General features: G+C 35.9%; 1 protein-coding gene across 1 annotated transcript in view; it reads right to left on the bottom strand.

The window, feature by feature from the left end:
- Positions 1 to 16,575, bottom strand: part of PTK2 (protein tyrosine kinase 2) — a 304,848-nt gene extending 288,273 nt beyond the window's left edge. Inside the window, exon 1 of the mRNA XM_027845408.1 lies at positions 16,166 to 16,575. Coding sequence (XP_027701209.1) covers positions 16,166 to 16,265 — 100 coding nt within the window. The 5' untranslated portion in view covers positions 16,266 to 16,575. The remainder of the gene's footprint in view (positions 1 to 16,165) is intronic.
- Between the last annotated feature and the right edge of the window lie 7,099 nt (positions 16,576 to 23,674).

The following is a 23,674-nucleotide window of genomic DNA, read 5'->3' as shown; positions in this document are numbered from 1 at the left end:
AACAAACTTCCTGATTATGAAAGATTAAAAGAAAAACATACACAAAAAGAAGAATCTGGAAACTAAGGGATCCCTATCAATTGTTTAATGGTTAAACAAATTATTAATGAAAGGGAATGCTACACACCCTATATATATATTATGCTATAAGAAACAATGAAAGGAGCAATTCCAGAGAAACCTAGGAAGACTTTATGAACTGATGCAGAGTGAAGTGAGCAGAACCAAGAGGATAATTTATACAATGACAACAGCATTGTAAAGACTAACGACTCTGAAGTACTTGAGAACTCTGATCAATTTAATGATCAACCATGATTCCAGAGTATTGATAATGAGAGATGCTCCCTATCTCCTGACAGAGATGGAATGTACTCAGTATGTAGGAATGCGACATATATTGTTTTGATATGGTCAATGCAGTAATCTGTTTTCCTTGACTATACATAGGATACAAGAGTTGTTTTTCCTTTTCCTTCCCTGCACCCCCTACTATGAAGGGGTGAAGGGACAAGAAAAGGAAAAAGAGTGTAGACTTATTTTAAAATAAATAAGTAAAATGTATAAGAAATTAGAAGGAAATATCAAAGGAATCAAAGACAAGTAGGGCAGTTTTGAAATTAGTTTAGAATTTATTGTGTACTTTTTCAAAGCAAGTAGTATGAAACAGAGATTCACAGATTCATATACAATCCTCTTTTGTGTTCTGTGGTGTATATGGAACTGCTCTTCCAAAATTTTTTAAAAGGCTATTTTGGTTGTCAAAGCCAGAGGAACTCAGAGCCTGTACTAGACTGGTGATTATGAATGGAGAGGAGACTTATCTGAGAAATGTAGAGAAAGCAGAAACTTTAAAAAGCATTCCATCCTACACACTGCTAGAGTTGTTTGCTAGTCTATATGCTCTAGTATGATGACATTGATCAGTCACTGAGCGAAGCCTTCTTGGGTTAGGTCTCAGCTTCTTCATCTTCTGGCTCTCTACAGAACGACAGCTGTTATGATTTTTTTTTTTTAAAAAACCCATGGTGTAGGGGTTATATGAGCTATTTCACATCCTAGTCCCAGGGCAATCTCAGTTTTTATGTGGTTCAGTTCACTACCCTGCAAAAAATCCCTTAGGCAGTATAGCTGTCTTTTAAACTACTCTTTTTCTGGCCTCAGCTGGTTTTCCTTGAACCCATCCTATCCTTTGAGCTCAGATTAAGAAAATGTCAATTCCCTTCCAGTTCCAACACTACTACTCTGACCACTTGAGAAACTTCCCTTAGTAAGACAGGAGTGGAAAGGTGATACCACCAATTTTTTCCTGTTTTCCAGAAGAGTATCAAACTTTTTGTCCTCCCTATAAAAGGATTCATAAGTAATTTAGTTTATATAGCAAACTATCTTCCTATTCCATGTAATATACAATCTAGTTTAGTTTAAGTTATCTTATAACTTTTCTAAGAAATTAATTGCTCAAAGTGAAAGACACATGTGCAAACATTTACCTATGCCTATACCACTGGGAGAAATGCTGATGCTATCACGTATAATGTCAAATAAGAAGTAACAAGAGGTGAAAATAAAAGACAAGAAATGAAAATAAGCATTCTTATATCAGAATTTGGGTGGAAGTTCGAAAGAAAAAACCCTATCCCTGTGATTTCAAACTAGGAACATTCTTTTTTCACTTTCTATATATCTTTCCTTTTTACCCTATTCTCAAAATGTAAAAATTACTGTGTCTGGTGGTCTACCTAACAATATAGACTTCCATTTCAGAAATGTGTGCAATAATTCATGCTTAAAGGATTAACAGTGATCTCAATATAAAATATTCTCAATGTACTTCTGTCATTTTAAGGTATATGATTTTTGTCAAAGATAACATTATTTGTGAGATTGTAGCTCATAAGTGATTATAAAATCTGTTATGCCACTAACAATCAAGGAGAGGCATAACATATACCAGTAGCTATTGGATTAAGAAGTATGCATAGCATGACAAAAAATTTCCTCCAAATGGGTTATTTTAAGTTTAATCAAGATCACAATCACATTGAACATATGTCAAAATTTTCTAGAATTAATATTACTTTGTTGATTTAGAAAATCCAAAAACAATCAGCAAAACAACTAAAAGAAATAGCATTTTAAAAAAGTAATTAACAAAACTCAAGAAAATGATAGAAATGTAATTCCCACTCAAAATAACCACTGTGTGCGTGTGAGTGTGTGTGGGGGTGTGTACGTACAGGAGTCAATCTACCAAGGCACACTCAAGAGTTATATAAGCGTAATTACAAAAAATTATTGAAAGAAATAAAGAATGGCAAATAAGTAAGGAGACTCACTGCTTATGGTTGGGTTGTGCTCATACAGTAAAAAATGTTGACACTACCTAAACTGTTTTACAGAATGAGTGCTATAACAATCAAACAACCAAGGGAATACTTCATGGTATTATTTTTAAAAAATTCATTTGGAGACACAAAGGTTGACAATAGCAAAAAAAAAAGTTAGGAAAAAATTTCAGACCTCAAATCATTCTGTAAAGCAGTAATCATCAAAAATATTTAGTACTGGTTAAAAAATGAACAGTAGATTAGATGAACAGGCAAAATAAAAAAGTCAGAAATAGGTGAACCTGGGGCAGCTAGATGGCGCTGCGGATAGAGCACCGGCCCTGGAGTCAGGAGGAGCTGAGTTGAAATCCAGCCTCAGACACTTGACATTTACTAGCTGTGTGACCCTGGGCAAGTCACTTATCCCAGCAGTTTGGCAGAAATCAGGTTGAAAACATCTTATGCTATGTAACAATAATAAGTGCAAATAAAGTATATGACCTGAATACTAAAGGTTCAACAATTAAAAAAAAAAACAGAAGAAAATCACTGCAGGTACCTTACCTGCAAAGCTAAAACAAGGAGAAGCATTTTTAACCAATCAACAGATAGAGATTATTACATAAAATAATACAGGCATTTTGATAACGTGAAATTGAAAGACTTTTGTATTAACAAAATCAGTGCAGCTAGGATAAGAGAAGCTGCCAAGTGGGACAAAAATCTTTACATCAAATATCTCTGACAAGGATGTGTGTGCGTGCATGCGTGTGTGCGTATTTGTATTTCAAAAGACTTACTGCAGTTTTAAGTTATTCAATAAATCTTAAAACTTCACCAAGATTTTTAGTACATCCTATACACACACACACACACACACACACACACACATACATATACAGATGTGGGGGGATAAACATATAGTTCCTACTATGCACCAACTATTGTGCTAAACACTTTAGAAATATTATTTGATCCTCATAACAACCCCGGGAAGCAGGTGCTATTATTGTCTCTATTTTACAGTTGAGGAAACAGAGGTAGACAAAGGTTAAGTGACTTGTCCATGGCTACACAGCTAGTAAACGTCAGGTCCAGAGTTCTATGCACCTGGCTGCCTAATTCATTCATACTGTTAGATTTCATGTGTATGTGTATGTGTGTAGGTATAATACACATACATATATAAAACATGCATCAACACATGTAAAGATATATCTAATACAAATATAAAAAATCTAGAGCAATTCCACATGGAAAAGTGATCAAAGGATGTTAACAGTTTTCACAAAAAGAATGACAAATAAATAAATAAATAAAAGAATGATAAAAATATAAACAATTGTATGAAATGTTCCAAATCACTAATAAATAATAACCTAAATATTTAGGGAGTTGTGGAAAGACAGGTACCCTGCATTGCTGGTGAAGCTGTGAACTGGTTCAACCATTCCGGAAAGCAACTGGGAATTATATACTAAGAAAGTGACCAAAATAACCAAAACCCCACTGCTAGGCATATACCCCAAGGAGGCAAAAGATAGAAAGTAAGATCCCATATAGATTAAGATATGTATTACTTTGGTTATCTAGATAAATTAAGTATATGAATATAATGGACTATTTATTTACTACACTATAACTAATAGTGAACACAAAGAATTGAGACAAGAATGGGAAGTCTTATATGAAAAAAGCTTAGAAGGGTAAGAATGGAAGTTCTCCACAAAAAACAAGGTCAGAAGAACAAAATGAAAGAAGTACAGTGCTTCTGATAATAAGAGTTGACTTCTCTCAAAGAAGTAACCTCAGGCAATCTCATTATATAATTAGCATTGGCTAGACAAAACCGTTACTCAGTTGAAAGCAACAAAACTATGAGTTGAGACGTGAGTGACCCAACATAGTTAGAAAAAGCTTCTTCCCCACTCTTACCACAACCACAACATCTGCTCATTAAACTCCAGGGGTTCCCTATTACCCCCAAGAGCAAATATAAAATACTATTTGGCATTCAAAGTCCTTCATAAGCTGGCCCCTCCTACCTTTCCAATCTTTTTACACCTTAAATCTCCCACCCACTAAACCCACTAGATTATTCCATAATCTAGTGACTCCAGTTTCCTTGGGGTTCCTAAAACAACATACTCCATTCTCCAGTCTCTAGGCATTTTCACTAGTTGTTCCTCATGTCTAGAATACTCTGCCTCCTGCCTTCCCTAAATTCCTTCAAGTCCCAGATAAATTTCCATCTTTTACAAGAACCCTTTCCAGTTGTCCCTTAATGCTAGTACCGTCCTTCTAATGATTATCTCCAATTTATCTCCTGCGTATAGTTTGTTTTCATGTAGTCTCCCCCATTAGACTGTGAGCTTGAGAAAAGGGACTGTCTCTTGCCTTTCACTGTATCACCAATGCTTAGGACAACTGTGCCTAATACATAGTAGGTGCTTAATAAATGCTTATAGACTAATATATGGAGACATATATTGGGAACAGCTCCCACTCACTCTCCTCAGTGGCCAAGGAAGAAATCTCTAGACTCCCTTGAGGCTCCCTGTAGACAAGAAGGGAGTTATGGGGAAGAATATGAGGAGGAGAGTATGCCAACATTATCAACATTACACAGTTGGTCTTTTATAGCATGAATTCTGTCCTTTCAGAAGAGATATCTCATCTATAATGCTGTTGCTATGGAACAAACCCCACCAACCCCAAAACTGTTTCAATCAAAATCATGTTTGGGGGTGGGGGAGGGAATCAAATAAAATATCAAGTAGGGAATGCCTGTAATGACTATCTGAAATAATCATGCATATCTGATCTGACAGTCACTGGTAATTAGGAGAAGCTTCATTTTTCTGGTAAACCTTGGGATTCCACACTATAAGAGCTCAGAGAGGAATGCAAGCTTTGAGAAATATATTTGTACTGGCCCTTCTCCTGGCCTGCTGAGAGTTTTTTCAGTGTTACTCTAAGTGATGAAATAACAAGCTTTCAACAGAACATTATGTCCAAGGAAGCTCAAATCTGCTCTTTTGGTGACCAGTCCTTTTAATATCATCTATGTAAATCAGTTTTCTCTACTACTTGCAGAAATCCATGCAAATAACATATTCATGGGAGAGTAGAAAACTCTTTTGGATTTATTTTTCATACTCCCCAGTGAAGGCTGGGGAGATCCAGAAATTACATCTAAGCAAGTCACTCTTTCAGAAGACCAGAGTTGTAATACAGACTGGTGGCATGTGACAATCTTCAGGTTCATGTGTGAATCACATACCTCTGAGGATTCACCAAAATCTACAAGTGAAGTGAGAAATAGGGGGAGTGGCAGAACCCAGTTTGAAGCAACATAACCAAGTCTATCAATCCAATCAAATATTTATAAAGAGTATACTACATGCCAAGCATTGGGCTAGGCACCAACAATACAAATGCAAAGAATGAAATAATCACTACTCATAATGAGTGTGCATTTTAATAGGAAAGACATATATATATATAAAAACAAAGACAGCATGAATATAAAGTTAATAGATACACCCATACATACAAAACACAGACGTTACATCTAAGTAGTTAGTGGAGGAAAGCACCAGCAGTTAGTAGGGAGGGGTAAGGAAAGTGGTGCCTGAGCTGCATCTCAAAGGAGAGGTAAAGTGAGGAGAAGGAACTCGGTGGGGCACAGGTAACCAGGAAGAGCACTATAGAAGAGAAGGATGGCCAAAACAAAAGGAGAGCAACATGCAATGAAGTATCATGTATGAGAAACAGAGAAAAAAGGCAAGTTTCACTAAATAACAATGTGAAAGTCACTCAGTCAAGGAGCATTTATTAAGCACCCATGACTTGTCAGAAGCAGCTAGGTGGTGCAGTCTATAGACTATCACGCCCTGCATCAGGAAGACCTGAATTCAAATTTGGCCTCAGACACATATGAGCTATGTGACCCTGGGCAAGTCATTTAACCCTGTTTGCCTCAGCTTCCTCATCTGTAAAAGCTAGAGAAGGAAATGGCAAACCACTCCAGTATGTTTGCCAAGAAAACCCCAAATGGGGTCAGGAAGTGTTGGACACAACTGAAACGACTGAACAACAACAAATTTGTCAAGACACTGTGATATGTAGTATGAATGCAAGGCCCAGCTATGACAGTTCCTAAAAATGCTGGAATTTTGAATCCTTAAGTTTATCTTCTTTATTGTTATTTATTTTACTGAACATCATCTTAAGAATTCATAGAAGAATATAATCTAAAAGTTGGATAAGACATCTAACGTCATCTAGTATAACCAATATCTTAAGAGAAATCACTTCAACAACATCTAGAACAAGTAATCATCAAACGTTACCTTGAAAGCTCCTAAAGATGGGAAACTCACTATCTCTCAAGATAGCCCATTCCATTTATTATTATTATGATTATGAAAAAGAAAGGAGGAAGAAGAAAAGGAAGAAAGAGGAGAAGAAGAATATAATATTTGGTTTTATCATATGTTTGCCACATAGTAGATACTCATAATACTTGCTGAGTTGATACTATGCAGTTTAAAGGCACACAATTCTGTGTATATGTAGTAGATGATTTTACTGTTGCTGCAGCAGTTTTGATTTTTCAAGGTCCTTGACAAGGAGGTGAACTATGTCAAGTTCATCTTGTAGAAGATCAAAGCCAAAGGTTAATAGTTAAAAGTTTGGAAACCTTAGCCAAGTAAATAGACTCCCAAGAAAAAAGAACCGAGCAATTAAAATTCAATGACTCCTTTAGATAACAAGAAATATTCAAAGTCAAAAGACAGAAACAAAAAAAAGAAAATGTATGAAATTTAACCATTCAAAACTGACCTAAAAATAGAACCAGTAGCAATAATTTTAAAACTCATTGTACTCTCTGAAAACTATGACCAAACAAAAAAAGTGGACACTGTATTTCAAGAAGTCATAATACTACCTACATCTATTAGAAAAAGAGGGCAAATCATTCATTGGGGAATAGCTTAACAGTTATGGGACACTAATGAGATGGAATATTATTATGCTGTAAGAAATAATGAAAGGGACAGCATCAGAAAAAGCTGGGAATACTTTTACGAACCAATACAGAATAAAGTAGAAATATAAGAATAATTTATTATTTTAGTAAGAAAAGTATTATAAAAACAAACAACTCTGAAAGACCTGAGAACTCTGATCAATGCAATGATCAACCACAATTCCAGACGACACATGATGAAACATACTACCCACTTCCTGACAGAAAGATGATGGACTTAGAGAACAGACTGAGACACATTATTTTTTTGGACGTGTCTAATGTGGAGATTTGTTTTGCTTCACTATACATATTCATTTTTTTTTTTTTGGCTAGGCAATGGGGTTAAGTGACTTGCCCAGGGTCACACAGCTAGTAAGTGTCAAGTTTTGGTCTGAGGCTGGATTTGAACTCAGGTCCTCCTGAATTCAGGGCTGGTGCTCTGTCCACTGTGCCACCTAGCTGCCCCTATACATATTCTTTTTACAAGGGCTCTGTGCTTTCTTTTTTCAGCTGGGGAGGAAAGGAAAAGTGAGGTGGGCTGGATATGAAGGCAAATTTTAGTTACCTGGAAAAAATTAATTTTAAAAAAAGAAAAAGGGAGGAAGAGAAGGGAACAAGCATTTATCAAGCACCTACTATTTACCAGGCACTGTGCTAAGCTCCTTACAAATATTATCTAATTTAACCCTCATAATAACACTAGGAGATAAGTACTATCAATATCCTCATTTTACAGTTGAGGAATTTGAGGCAGAGGTTAAGTGACTTGCAAACTGAAATTACAAAGAATCTACCAATCACCTCTTGAAAGAAATCTTAAACTGAAAATACTCCAGAATATCAAAGCCAAAAAAAAATCCAGAGCTCCCAATGAAGAAAAAATACTGCAAGCAGCCTGAAACAAAAAGTTAAAAGTACCAAGGAAGTACAGTCATGATCACACAAGACTATGCTACAAGTATCATAAAGGTAAAAAAAAAATCTTGGAAAAAATATTTCAAAATCGAAAGATAAAGGCTTACCTGGAAGAATGAATTAGCCTGCAAAACTGAGTGCACTTAAGTGGGAAAGGAGAAATGGACCTTTAATAGAATTGAGGACTTTCAAGCATTCCTGATAAAAGACTAGAATAAGTAGAAACTTTGAAATGCAAACAGAGATAAGAGAAACTTACAAAGATAAATATTTGTTGGTAATTAAAGAGTACTAAATCATGAAGTGTTTATATTCTAATGGAGAGAAAGAAAGAAGTATCCTTGGAAATTTCACACCAGACAGGTCACACAGAGAGAGTTTAAGTAACATCCAAACACAAAGATTGAGTACAGTTTTGTTTTGTTTTGTTGGTTTTGAGAGAAAAAAAGGAAAGTGATAAAAGGAATTTACTGTTTCACAGAATTGTGATATACAAGAAAAGATATACAAACATGGAGGAAGTGCATATGGTTAAATATGAAAAAAATAGAAACTAAATAAATAAATGAGGATATAGGGAAAGGAAACAGGGACATAAGAGGAGCAAATAGCCATATGCAAAACAAATGTCAACTTCTGAGGGTAGATTATAAAGAAAGGGTCAAAATAAGAGAAAAACAGTATAAGAACTAGAGGTCAGAGACTGGTTAAAAGACGAACATCACAGGAGAAGGAATAGCCTCCTTCAAAGACAAAATACTGGTGCTGAGAAAATTCCTACTTTGCTCCACTTCTTTATCTTTTGCAAAGAGGCCCCAGGTGGAAAACAGAAAGAAAAGGGTAGTCAGATATGAAGAAATAAAACAATTATCATAACTGTAAACGGGATGGATTCACCCATAAAATAGAACAGAACAGCAGAAGAGATTAGAAAACAGAAGCCAAGAACATGTTATTTACTCAAGAAATACACTTAAAACATTAGGACTGACCCAGAATTAAAATAAGGGCTAAAATAAGATTTTATTATGCATTAAATGAACTCAAAAAGGCAGCGATGAAAATCATTTTAGAAAAGGCAACTAAATGTAAAAACAGACATGGTTAAAAGATAATTATGTTATGCTTACACACAAAAGAAATGATGAAGATAATTTATATGTAACCAAGTGCATGGCATCTAAATACTTAAGAGTTAACTGAATTATAGGGAGAAATTGACAGCAAAACATTCATAGATGGGGATCTCAACATGATAATTTTAGAATTAGACTAGCTAAAAAATATTGACAATAAGTTAATGACCTGAATTCTAAAAAAGATAGAGATGAATATATTTTTGGCAATTACAGAAGGGGAATTAGGATTAGGAACGAGAGAGACAGAGAGAGAGAGTGAGAGAGAGAGAGAGAGATAGTGTCTGTGTATGTGTGTTTGCTTTCCCTCTCAAGGGGTAAATGCCACCTTTACAAAAATTGATCATCTACTAGGCATTAAAAACCTTACAAACAAATGCAAATAAGCAGTAATAATAAACATAACCTTTAATGATCACAATGCAATAAAAAGTATAATCATTAAAGTACATTTGAAGAAAAAAATTCAAATTTAAGTGGACACTCAATAATTTAATCCCTAAAAACTGGGTCAAAAAACAAATTATAGAAACAATAGATAATTTCATAAAATAAACTGACAAAAATGAAACAATACAACAACACTTTTGAGATGAAGCCAAAGCAGTCAACAGGGAAAAATTTATCTCTAAATACTTTCATCAACAAAAGAACAACAGATCAATGAATCAGGCATGTAACTAAAACAACAAAAAAGCAACAAATCAAAAATTCCAGTTGCTGTTTTTAAGTAATAAGATAGACCATTAGCTAATCTGATTTAAAAAAACAAAGAAAATGAAATTGCCAGTATCAAAAATGAAAAAGTATAGAATAAAATAAATTATTAGAAACCCTTTTGACCAGTTATGTGCCAACAAAATGAGCTATTTAAATGAAATGGATGAATATTACAAAAATAGAACTAAATTGAGAACAAGAAATTGAAAATGCAAACAATCTAATCTCAGAAAAAGAAATCAAACAATCTATGAATGACCTTAAAAAGGAAAAATAACCCAGGATCAGGTGGATTTATAAGTGAATTTTAACAAATATTCAAGCAACAATTAATTGCAAAAAAAACAAATTGCAAAAATGAGGAAAGAGGAAAGAGATCCTACCTAACTCCTAGGAATCAAATATGGTCCTGATAGTTGAACAAGGGAGATATGGGGGCTCCCTCCCCTCCTTGGGTGGGCACATGGAAGGGAAGTATACACCAATTCCTCTAATGTATATCGATGCAAAAATATAAAATAAAAATTTTGCCAATAATGATAGCTAGCACTTATATTGCACTTTAAGGTTTGTACATGTTATCTCATTTTATCTTCACAACAACATTGTACAGTAGGTAATATTATTATCACCATTTTACAGATGAGGAAACTAAAGGGGAGAGCAATTGAATGACTTAGGAGGGGTCACACAGCTAGTAAATTCTGAGGCACATGTGAATTTCCTGACTGCAAATCCACCATTTTATTTACTGTTCCCCGAATTGACACAGAGCTAGGTATAAAAAAGGCTACAATATATAAAAAAGATTATATACTATGATCCGGGTATAATTTTATCAGTAATGCAAAATCTGACAAAGACAGATGGAATAAGAAAGAATTGATGGGCTGCTATCTGCTTAATAAATGCTTGATGAAGGAACTACTGAAGGGGGTACTTACACTGATGAGAGATGAAGGAACCACTGAAGTACTTGAGGAGGTTATTAACAACTTAAAGGTTAGGTCTATCCACTTCAGACAGATACAACAGGGGATAGAGGTGAGGGATTATTTTATTACCACATAATGAAGGAACAGAAAATTGTGAATCAATATGGCACAGTAGATAGAGGTCTGGATTCAGTTAGGAAAACCAGGGTTCTCTGATATACTAGCTGCAGGAACACTGGCAAATCACTAAATCTTTCTCAACCCTATTTTTCTTATTTGTAAAATGAAGCGACTAATACCTGTGGTAAACAGAAGGTTGTTGTAAGGCTGAAAGGAAATAATGTATGTAAAACTCTTGTAACAGGACAAAGAAGTCCCAGGGCTACTCATTTATTTTTGTTCCAGCTTCCTATCTATTTTGTACGGGTCAGAAAGGAGTCTTTTTTGTTTTCTGGTTGGTTTTTTTTTTTTGGCAAGGGTAAGGTGGTGCCAAATTCAACCTGCCCAGAGACAGAGGAAAGCAGATACTGTTTTCCATACTTGTTAAAATGTTGCTCAATTATTATTTTCCCTTCAAAGTTTTTTTTGTTACCAGGATTTTTTGTAATCATTAGAAACTACATTAGTTTCCAACTGTTGATTTATCATGCATAATACTTCTTTCCTTATAGTATACTAAATGGAACAGGGAACTCTTGCTTTGGACTCTACAAAAGCCTTAGTAGATAAATTCCAAAAGGCTGAGAGACATCCATTCCCAGAACCAAAAAGATTATTTCTTTTCAAAGGAGTAAAGGATGACTGCAGAGAGATTCAGGAGATTTTTACTCAGTCGAATCCCACTGATCAGAATTGAGTAAAATCAGCTCTATATACCACGGCCCTTTTCATAATAGTGGCTGAGGCTCAAGAAATACTATGGAAAGGATGCAGAGACCTCAGTCAAGCAAGGTCCTTACTGATGTCCAATTGCAAAGAGTTAGACTGCAGCCCCCACCTTCTGTGGGATAATTGTTGACTGGTTGATAAAATTCCACAAGCCCTTTGTCCCCTTCTCTACCTGAATCCAATCCTGAAGTATCATATCAGAATTGACTAACTGAATCAATTAAGTCAGAAGTAAGAATAATTAACAAGAAAGTTGAGATTGGCTGAGGAAACTCGGTCATCCTATGTAGATTTAATATATAAAATAGATCAGTTCAAAATCAAAATTATTCAAGCACCTGGTAGAGGAAAGATTTGAGCACACAGAGAACAGAGCATTCCAACTAGATCAACCGACCAAAGAAACAGAACCCCAGATATCATCTCTTCCTCCCCACTCACAACCTGGCCAGAGGAAGACCTCATGAACTTTGGAGGTACAGGTCTTCCCTTCTTCCCATAACCATCCTACCAGCATCTCTGGATTAGCTGACTGCAATGTCTGCATCAGAAGCCAAGGACAAATTCAATGTAGATTCAAAGATCTACAAAGAGCCAGCAGAAAAGTGATACCATGACTCTGGGGAACAACTTGACAACTCCAGCCAAAGTGTGGTCAATCCTTTGCCCTAAGTACTTTAAGCTTGAGCTCACTTTTCCCTGGACTCTGTGTAGTGGTAGGAAATTATGCTCTTAGTTTGAGAGGAGAGATGTTTTGTACCTACTACATCACCAGAGTAATTAACCACAAAACCTACTTAAGTCTAGCTAGCTAATTATTATCTGGCTGTAACTATGGTGAGAAGCACACAGGTGGGTGTTCATGATAATCAATCCCTCAGGCTATTCCTTGAACCCTGAGTGGAAAACGTAGCTTCCCTTTGGGGACTCAACTCTAATATAATGGCTGTTTGACTCTGGGCAAGTCACTTAACTCCTCAGCACTGTGGGCAACTCTGTAAGAGTATAACTCGCATGAAAGGTGCCAAATAGCATTGGAAGAGGGAGTTTCCCCAACTGAGAGTTCCCTATTCCAACAGCATCACAAGTTCAGTAAATATCCTGATCCCTTAACTTCATTTTATTAAATCTGACTGATCATTCTAGCCTAGTTAGTTCTTTTTGAACCCTGACTGTCATAAAACATAGTGCCTATCCTTTCCAGCCCTGTCATCTGTAAATTTGATAAGTATGCTATCTATGTCTCTACAACTATCATAAATATGCACCAAGGTCTACTATGTATAAAGTACTATCTATTCATAGGAAAAGGTGAAATGGTGGGAAATCTGACGTTAAGAGCTTTTATTATGTCCTTTCCCTGCTTCAGTATTTCTGAAACTAGTTCATTTTCTCCACAAAAGCCAGAAAAAATTTTTTTTTAGAGTTTTAAAGTCAACCTTGAGTCAATATATAGATAGAATGATCTGGTATGAGAAAAGTTGTGACACATAAACCTTTCTCCAAAATAACATTATTTCCTTAGTAATGTCTACATTATCTCTTAGACTCTCCCAAGTCCTTAAAAAGGTGAAACAATACAGTGTCTTTAAAGATATTTTCAAAATACTCTTAATAAGCTTTTATTACTCTTTCAACAGTACTGTAACAGAAACATACTAATCCCCAAGTACAAGCCAGTATATGCACAAAATGAATATTTATTATGAACAGTCACATATTCCAATTGTGGAATCACAAAACTATCTTCGAGGAGGCCAGGAATAGTGTTATAGTTCAAATAGTGTTAAATAGTGAAAATATGTATATTATTTTTGATAGTAATACACCACCCCCATTCCCTATACCCCATGGGTGTGGATGGTTTCTGGTAGGCTGAATTTTACCATAACCAACACTGACAAAGTTGTCTTCAGGGAATGGGTATGACTTATTCACAAAAAAAAAAAAAATTAACTCAGTATATAACGATGAAGACAAGTTCTAAGGATAACTAGTCAAATGCTAGATCAACATGATTTCAAAAGGAGAACTTTAATTTTAAAGAATGAGAAACACACCAGCTGAGTTTTTGCCTTATGAATTTTGAACTCTCCTGATAAGCATTTTTAAGTCTTTTCTTAAAGTGGAGCACTGCTAATTTTCTAAGAGGTTAATGTGATCAACAGTTTGTGAATGATAACATCTGAGGACCACAGAACAGCTTCTACCCCACTACATATAGAGATTTATGGTCTTAAAAATCTCTTAGTTTCTCTTTACCTAAAAGTTACATTTGGAAAAGGCCACTTCGGCAAATTTCTACCCATATCTTCCTTTGTCCCTACTATACAGGCAAGAATCAAACCAGCACACAGATTTATGTATGCTCTGTTGTCCTGGTGCAAGGCAGTAAAATGAGAAGGGCAAGAGGAAGTTTACTAGAACTGTATATGTTATGTGATCACTGAGGAGGCAGTGTGACTAACCTCTAAGAAAGGGGCGGGGTTCACAGGAGCCTTGCATTGTCAGAGCCACCTCTTGTGGCCAATCCAAAAGCAGCAATAGCCTACACAAGAGATACAGCCAGCCCTACATCTGAAAGCAGGTCTGCCAAATGTCCTGAACTACTTGTAGGAACAATCTCAAACTTCCGGTATCTTAGAGTCTACTTTTTACAAAAATACTTTCCATTTTAAAAAAATTATTCCTATCTTTGAAAGCTAACAAGGTCAGACTCTAATTAGTGTCTTCTCAGTGAACGTGAAGCCTCATTCTATCTGACTCTGAAAGTTTGCTATGAATTTCCAACAGTTCCTGGGGTAACAAGAAAAAAGAAACCCTAACATTTGGTTAAACTAGTTCAAATTCTGGGCCTGCTTGATGTGTGGATTGAGAATTTAGCCTCTGCCACAAAAACTAAAACAAATGTTCTCAAACAATGGGCAGGAATTATGCAAATAAAAGGCCTGCAAAAGCAGCATAGATTTGACATGTGGAACTCCCAGGGCCTCTAAGTAGACTTTACTAGTCTTGTTGAATCATAGTAAATGATAATGTAAATAATTTTTTAAAAAACCATATGAGGAATTTCAATTAAAAAAAAACAAAATTAATGGGTCCTTTTCTTTTTGTGCCCAATGATGAACCCAACGTAATTTTTAAATTTACATATTAGATATTACTTCACATCCATGTAGTACATAAACTCCAAAATCAAATGTCTTTTAAATGTTTAAAAGCCAGACAAATTTCAACATCCAAATGGATAAAAATTACTACTGGATAAATCAGAAGCAACAAAAGCAAAATTAACAGTTAGGAGCTAAGACTTTAAAATCCTAGTTGGGGGATAGTTTTTTTCCTAAACTAAAAGCTAGGTGCAATCAATCTACAGCTCTACTTATAACATTGCAACTGTGTACTATCTAACTTGAGATGGGGTTGGCTTGACATTAAGTATATACATATGTTTAAAATAACCCATGTTTATGACATGTTTTAATAAAATCCTCCATAAAGGATCATCTTTGCTAAGGCAGATTTTTTTTTCTATTAAAGTAAAGAAGTTACATATATATTCCAACCTTTGGGGTTTTCTTCTTATTTACATGGCATGGAATTTCCCACATAATATTTTAAACAAAAATGCCCCAAATGTTGCCTGGAACACAACCAGAAAACTGTTTTTATTTTTTTAAAGTTAATTTAAAATTTTAAATTAAGTGAAAAAATTTAGGGAAGTAGTAGAGTAATACTGCATCCCTGACTCAGTAATTATAAATCCATTTTGCCATCATATGGACTACAAAGTATTATATGTCTGGATTACCCACCACTAAAGAATACCAATTTTAAAACCATAAGGAAAAAAAATTAGGAAGAGAAGTTTTCATCCTATTTTAATTAAACTAATCATTTCTTTTTCTCTAGAACTTCCAGAAACAAAATGGAAAATTAACAAGATAAAAAAAGATATAACAAAGTTAAACAAAGAGAAAGTAAGTACAAAAGACAAAAGAATAAATGTTTACTCATTTAAACATTTTAGCAACCATGACAGAATAGCCAGTTTGTTATGATTATAATTGCACATTTTTTTCTAATTTTTGTTTTTCTGCTTTTGGAGATAATTTCTTGAAAAGAAAAATCTTAACAGCCCTTTCTATGCCAAAATGCAATTTCAAGACAATAAAAAACAATAGATTTTAAAATTATTTATACCTTTAGCCCAGCATATTGGAAATGGGCTACAGCCGCTTTTCTCCATATAGATAGCACCTGCTGGTTTCAGGGCCGGTTGGCCAGCCAGTTCCAACAACATACACACAATTGTATAGAGATCAAGCCAGGATTCAGCATACAAAGTCCCAATTCAGTGCTCCAATAGTATTTGCTCCTGTAGGGGGGCTGGAAAGCTAATCACTCGAATGCATTCAATCCACAAGCAAGGCTAAGCTTCCCCTACATTTGTTCCTGTTTGGATAGTTTGCATCGAAATTTGGTAGGTATCACTTCTGTAACATTTTCCAGCAGCAGGAAGAATGCTTTTCAATTACAGAATCTTCTCATGCGTCCGCAATTTGAAACACTGACCATCCTTGCCAGAGTGAGCTACTGAACAGAATGCAACCAGCTAGTAATGTGACCGTGTGGGTCTGTATTCCTAGATTCATTCAGGAAGGGAGGGAGGGAAAAGGGAAGGAGGGAGAAAGGGGAGGGAGGAGAGAGAGAAGGAGATTAGAAAGCACCTTATTAATATGCTAATCTCACCCTTCTGTTCAATTCACCCAGCAGACTCCTGTTTACCAAACTGACAGCCTATTCCAAAATTGACTGAGCTGCAAATCAAGCTTGACCTAGGTCAGGTTTGTGGCTCTTTAAGCCATTTTTGTTGTTGTTTTCAAATTCTTGCCTCTAGCATTTTACCAAACCATTCTGATATTAGTGCAGTTAAAATAATTACCCAGATCAACAACTGGAAAAATAAAACAGAAAAGCTAAAGATTTCTGATATTAAATATTTTCTGTCAAATTGACACTTTCTCCATAAATGCAGCTTAACAAAAAAAATAAAAAAGCAAAGAGCTATGGCAGCTACATTCTTGTTGAATTATCCTAGAGAATACTGATGGACTCAAGACATACTTTTTTTTGTCTCCTAAACAAAATATGATTGAGGGATGAAATCATATACAGAGTAAGACAGCAAAATATCCTCACAATCAGTACCATAGCTAGCTCCCCTCCTAACAAAGCACAACTTACTTTTTTCCATTCAAACTGGGAGAAGACAAAGGTCATCTTTAAAAATGTAACTATCTAAAAACATTCCACTTCAGTTGTAAGAGAATAAATAGCTAGGAACTTTGTGTCCTCATTCTTTAGATTTATGTGATACAAAGTCATACTATGTATATTAAAAATTTGTCTAATACAAGGAATATCAATGTAATTATTTTTGTTTAACATAAACCTACAAACTGGACAGCTTTCATATTCTGGAATATAGTTGTCTGGGTGCCTGTAAGCAAGTCACAAAATCTCTTGTTTCAGTAATATCTCTGCATCAAAGTATCACAGTAAACACACTGTCAAAATGAAAAAGGAGAAAGATGGTTAAATTTTGTTTATGCCTTAACCACCTGATTTCTTAAAAGAAAATACTGATAATAATCAAGAGGACTTTAAGAGAATAAATTCATTAATGTCTGAAAAATACAGTGAAAACACACTTACACAAATTCTAACTAGAACAGAGGATGCTCACAAGGTTGACCAATGTTGCCTAACATCTGTTTTATTTTAAAATGTGTGTGATTAACCACTCTTGACCATGGTTTTGTCCTAGCTAGCCTACTGTGCCTTCAAGGCAACTAACACCAGCAGTCAGAGCTGCAAGTGACTACTAATGTCCCAGTGAAAAGGCACCATTTGTTGGTCTGCACTCTGACCTCTGACCTCAGGCAGCTCTGGTGAGGGGTAACAGAAAAACAGCAGGCCAAGAATTAAGCAGAAGAAATAAGCAGATGGGTCTACTAGAGTAGTGACTTTTATCAGGCTTCTTTTACTAGTAAGTAAGCGGGGAAGGTGGTAAGTTCTGGTCTATAAAAGACCCTTGCCACTGTTAGAAGAATAAAGCAGAGAGCAACGATGCAGAATGGGACAGCTGAATAAGCCCAAAAAGAACAGCCTGCTATCCAATTTGAACCGTTACCTGGGCACAGAGTTCGGATAAACCAGGCCACAGTCAACCTAATTTGGAGGTAATTTAGGTACTGTAGTTAGAGGCGCCCCACAGAGATGGCCCCAGTTGGCTGAGAACCAACCAACTGGGCCCCCTGCTGAAGCTGTCCTAAAGCCCCAGGGCATTTAAAATAAAAAAGGCAGCAAAATGACTGGAAAGGCAGGTTTGCTGTCTCCCAACTACCTATATACACAATGTCCAAAAAAGTCTTAGTGGGGTTTTAAGAAGCTCACAACTGCTTTAAGACTTTCCCCTGTGTATGGAGAGTCTTGCTTAAGTCAGATCCAATACAACAACACATGCCTAGCCTTGATTGGGTCTTTGCTTCTCTGGATTATCTGCGCTTTTTTGGGGGGGGGGGGTGTCGTACCTTTATTCCCCAGGAATATACAAGTAACTACAAAAATTGAAAGAATACTAGAAAAAGGAAAAAAAAAGTTTACATCAGAAGAGTCAAACTCAAATAGAAATGGGGACCACTGATCCATAGATAAGATTCCCTGTGACAGCATACTTACTTAGTTTTAAAATGTATTATCTGTTTTATTGTATTTTTGTTTATTTTGTTAAATATTCCTGAATTCTATTTTAATCTCGTTCTCGTCACACTCAAGAGTGTTGTGGGTTGCCATTTCTGGTCTAACAAACAGACATTTTAATAAATATTTATTAATTCACAAAGTAAAGTAAAAGCTGAGATTAAATGTATACATTCTCTGCAAAACCTTATGCAACAGTGGTTTCTATGTCAATTTCTGGGGCAAGACATTTTGGTTTGTAGAAACCTGAGTTCAAATCCAGCCTCAGACTAGTTGTGTGACTGTGCAAGGAATTTAATTTGTCTCAGTTTACTTGACTGTAAAATAGTGATAATAGCACATATCTCCCAGGGGTGTTATAAAGATAAAATGAGATAATAATTTCTAAAGCACTTAGCACATCACCTGGCATAAAGTAGGTGCTAAAAAAAAATACTTATTCCCTTACCTTCATAATCCAGAGTTTCAACTCAGAGTTGAAAAAGATTTCTAAATAAAGGTGGATCTAATACCAAAAATGTAACAAAAAAGCACTGGATTTGATCAAAAGAACTGGGTTTGCATCTGGACTTTATTACTTAATTGGTTGTGTGACCTTAGACAAATCACTCCATCCCTATAAATCTAAACTATCTTGATCTATTAAAAGGGAATAATATTTATAAAATCTACCTTCCACATTTGTTTTTTTTTTAAGAAAACACTCTACAGTACACATTACTACAGAAATGTGTCGCTACATTGTACAGTACACACTTTTACATATACGATCTCAGTTGAACCCAGACAGAAAGGACAGCTGTTATTATCACCATTTAATAGATGAGGCACAATAAAGGGCCACGTCCACACCCACATACAACCTCTTATTCACATTATCTTTTAAAATAAAATAAAAAAAGGAAAATAAAAAGACTGAAAACAGTAAGAAAGTACTATCTACTTGTACTGCCAAAGTTAACTGTCCATTAGTATGCCTAAGTATCATGAACTAAGTTCAAATCCACCTGGGTTCCTTTTTGAGTGGGAAAGGAAGAATGTGCTTCCATTTTCCTTGGCACTTGTATCAGCACCGATGTTATTTTCCCAATATTAACGATGTCACAAGGTTACCTTCTTTAAGACCAAAAAAAAAAAAAAAAAAGAAGAAAAGAAAGGCATACCAGATGATAATGGAAGTCAGCTGGCTGAAAACCAAGATGAAATGAACAGAATGCAGGGGAAAAGAAGAACATTATTAATAAGGATAGAAATTAAAACTGTATCTCACAATGGTATTTATGGATAACCCACAGCTAAGTACACACTGCAACATTAGTGACATAGGTTCAATTCAGTTTATGAATTCATTTCAATTCAATGAAACTCAAATCAAATCAATAAATGAGTCCTCATGAAAAGGACAGAATGAAATGACATACTTTCACTGAAACAAGTAGGTGGCAACTCTTATTTATGAAGCCTTATTTCTGTCAGTGGTACTACTATTCATTGAACGTCCCAGGCTAGAAACTTTGATCTCTTGAATTTCCTCCTACTTGAAAGACCATTCCTCCATCTCCCTGAAAGGTACATCTTTCTTCTCCTAAGTGTGGGTATCCCTCAAAGGACTGTCCTCAGTCCTCTTCTCTCTTCCTTGCCATCTGTAAACAGATGATTATCAAATTTATAGTTCCAGTTATATCTCACCTGAGCTTCAGGCCAAGCTTTCAAATTGCCTAATGGGAATAATCTGGCTATACTGTTGACCCTTCAAACTCAAAATATCTAAATCTGAATTCATTCCACCAAAAAGACTATCCCTCATAATATTTCAGTTGATGGCACTACTGCCTTTCCCAGTCAATCAATAAGCATTTATTAAGTGTTTGCTACATGCCAGGCACCGTGCTGGGTATGTAAAGAAAAACAAAAGATAGTCTCTGATCCAAGGAGCTCACAACTTACAGGGCAATAATGGAGACACCATACATCTTTCTATAAGCAAAATATAATCAAGATAAATTAGAGATAATCAATAGACAAAGACACTAGTATTAAAGTGGGATAGTAGGGGAGTCATAAGCAGGGTTCAAAACATTTTAGTCACCTTCCTCCTTCACTCCAAAGAGACATTCAATCAGGGCTGTGCATTCTAACTCCACTACATCATCTATCCCCAACTTTCCATTTGTATTGCTACCAACCCTAATTAAAGTTATCATCACCTGTCACCTGGATTACTCACAATAACCTCCTAAACTAGTCTCCATTTCCAATCTCTCTCCTCTCCAATATTTTAGCACCGTGCCTAACACATCGAAAATGCTTAAGTGCTTCATCTATCCATTCAATCTACCTTTGACATAGCAAGCAAAATCATCTTTCTAATGAACAGCTTCCTATTTTTAAAAAAAGAAAGAAATCCAATGGCTCTCTATTTCTTACAGTATAAAATATAAAATCCTTAGCTTGACAATGAAGGCATCAATGCCACAATCTGGCTTCAGTATTCCTTTAAGCTTGATTTCACAGGATTCTCTTTCACATTTCAGTCAAACTATACTACTAGATGTTCCCCAATATTTTCTAGTACTGTCCAACTGATAAAAAATGACCACAGGCATCATAAGATTTAATGACATAAGACCCACGACTAGAATCATGATAGAAAGATCTGACGAAGATCACTGGAGGTACAAACAAAAGTGATATCAGAGAATAATAAAGATCAACTGTAAAGAAAGAAGAAATATGTAAATTCAAGAAACAATGACAAGCCAGGCATTAAGGCACGATATAGTGGCTATAAGGTAACTTCAGTTATCAATTATATAGATGTCTGCTGGAACTCCCTCTAAGCCAAAAACAGAACTAAAAATTCTGTGGCTTTCCTTAATAATAATTTTATCTTTTGAAAAACAGAAAGCAATGCAGGGAACAACCACTTTTGGTTCACACCAATCAGAAAGACATGGCTGTGTAAACTGAAATGATGAGAATCTTGGGAACAAATTATCAATACATAATAAAATTTATAACAAAGGAAAATAAAGGCAGGCATAGTTTGAGATTCAGCGTGAGAGGTAAGAAACTATTATGTTTCCATATAAGGAAATGGAGAGAAAAAGTAGTTCAGAGGTTCTAGAACAAGCTGAAAATGGATGAAATTGGTTGTTTGGTTAAAGAGGCTGGAAGTAGGACAAAGGTTAAGCTTTACTTAGAGTGCGAATGCATAATGGACTCATGAATACTAACTTCTCTGCCCAGAGGGGAGCAGTAGCACAGAAGTAGGCACATTTCATATTTTAGCGGGAGGAAGGACAAGTTATGAAGTGGGAGTATCAAGAGAAGATTGTAACCAGGAAGACCAGGGACCAATTCAGGCTCTGAAGGGAGGGACAAGAAGGAACTAATTGCATAAAAGGCTTGCTCTGGCATCCCTGGTATGTGTTCCTTTTTTTCTTTCTTTCTTTTTTTTTGGGGGGGGGGGGGGTTAATCACACACCTGCTTCTTGCAAGACCCGTAAATAAATCAATGTCCCTTTGCTCACTTCAGTTTTTAGTTTTGTTTCTTAAGGGAGGATGGAACTCCACATGGTATGTTTCTAGGGCAGCAGTGAGTTGCGGCTGCATGCTTTGGCTAAACCCCTAACCCTACACCAAGGAGTGACTGAACCACATTTCTCACAATAGTTATTAGGAGAGCAGATTTCAAGTAGTTCAATGAAAGGAAAGTAGGAGCTCAAGGACTAACAACTATAGAAAGGAAATTAGCCCAAAAGGGATGGGAAATTCAAAAGAATGAAATTTGGAAGATACAATGAGAAATAATTCTGATGAGGAAGAAAAGGTGGAATTGCCTGAAGAAACAGAACCAACCAACTTATATTTTTAGCAAGACATGTAAAGGAAATGGACATGATGAGGTTTAAGGGTGCTGGGACCCCAATATCACAACATGTGGATCCTGCCCAAAAGAATTCAACCCAAGCCTTCTTTCAGCCAAACACAAGGTTTATTAGAACATCTGTCATTTTGGGCAGATTCTTAAGGAGTCTGAATGTTAGTGAGCTATTGGCTAGATTGTAAGAATCTGAGCAGTGCCTAGATTTTAAGAATCTAAAGCACCTTAACAGAGACAAGACGGACCTTATGTACAGAAAGACTGTGGGAGGGATCTAGGAGTGGTCAAGTAGTTTAGGGTGACTGGAGGAGGGGTCTAAGGAAGATCTGAAAAGGAGTGGCCAGTAAACTGGAGTGAACAGAACTCCTGGGACCTGTACCATGTGGCCAAGGGAGAATGGAGCCTACCTAGGATTAAGTGTGGGAAATGGCTGGGGGCTATAGGGAGGTAAGACAATAGAAGGCTAGAACAGGTTAAAGGTAACAGAATTGGGAGACTGGGTGTAGCCACAATGAATGACCAGTTGATGGGATTATAGCCTCAGGGGAATGCCAGAGATTTGGCCACGTGGGAAAGTGCAGGGTTTTTCCTTTTTGGGGTCTACATCCTATCTTCATGAGACACAAGTGCAGGTAAGAGAGGATAAACAAAAACAAGTTCTATATGTATAATTTCAGACATGTTATAGCACACCAAGCCTAACCTGACAAAGAAACTAAGGACAATAAAAAGGGCTATGGTAGGGGTTTTGTTAGTTACATCTTGGGAAAAGAGGAAGATCAAAGAAAGAATAGGACCATGATGCAAGGTAGATAAGATGATCATAACAAATGAGAAGGCAGAATAACTGAACTCTGTTACCACTTTCAGTTTTTCGGCCAAGGAGAATAATATTCAAACTGAAAAGGAGAGACTACAACAGACAATTGGACACTGATCTTCAAGCAAAGTAGGAAAATAACAAGAGTAACAATGCCCTTGATGAGCTTAAATTCATTAGGCCAAGAAAAAACCAGAGTACTGACCAGAGTACTGAAAGAATCAATGATGTAATTGGTGAA

The sequence above is a fragment of the Vombatus ursinus genome, unplaced genomic scaffold, assembly GCF_900497805.2.
Source record: "Vombatus ursinus unplaced genomic scaffold, bare-nosed wombat genome assembly UNPS02005236.1, whole genome shotgun sequence".
NCBI lineage: Eukaryota > Metazoa > Chordata > Mammalia > Diprotodontia > Vombatidae > Vombatus > Vombatus ursinus.
Note: the sequence above shows the minus strand (reverse complement) of the source record. Positions and strands in the feature narration are given on the sequence as shown.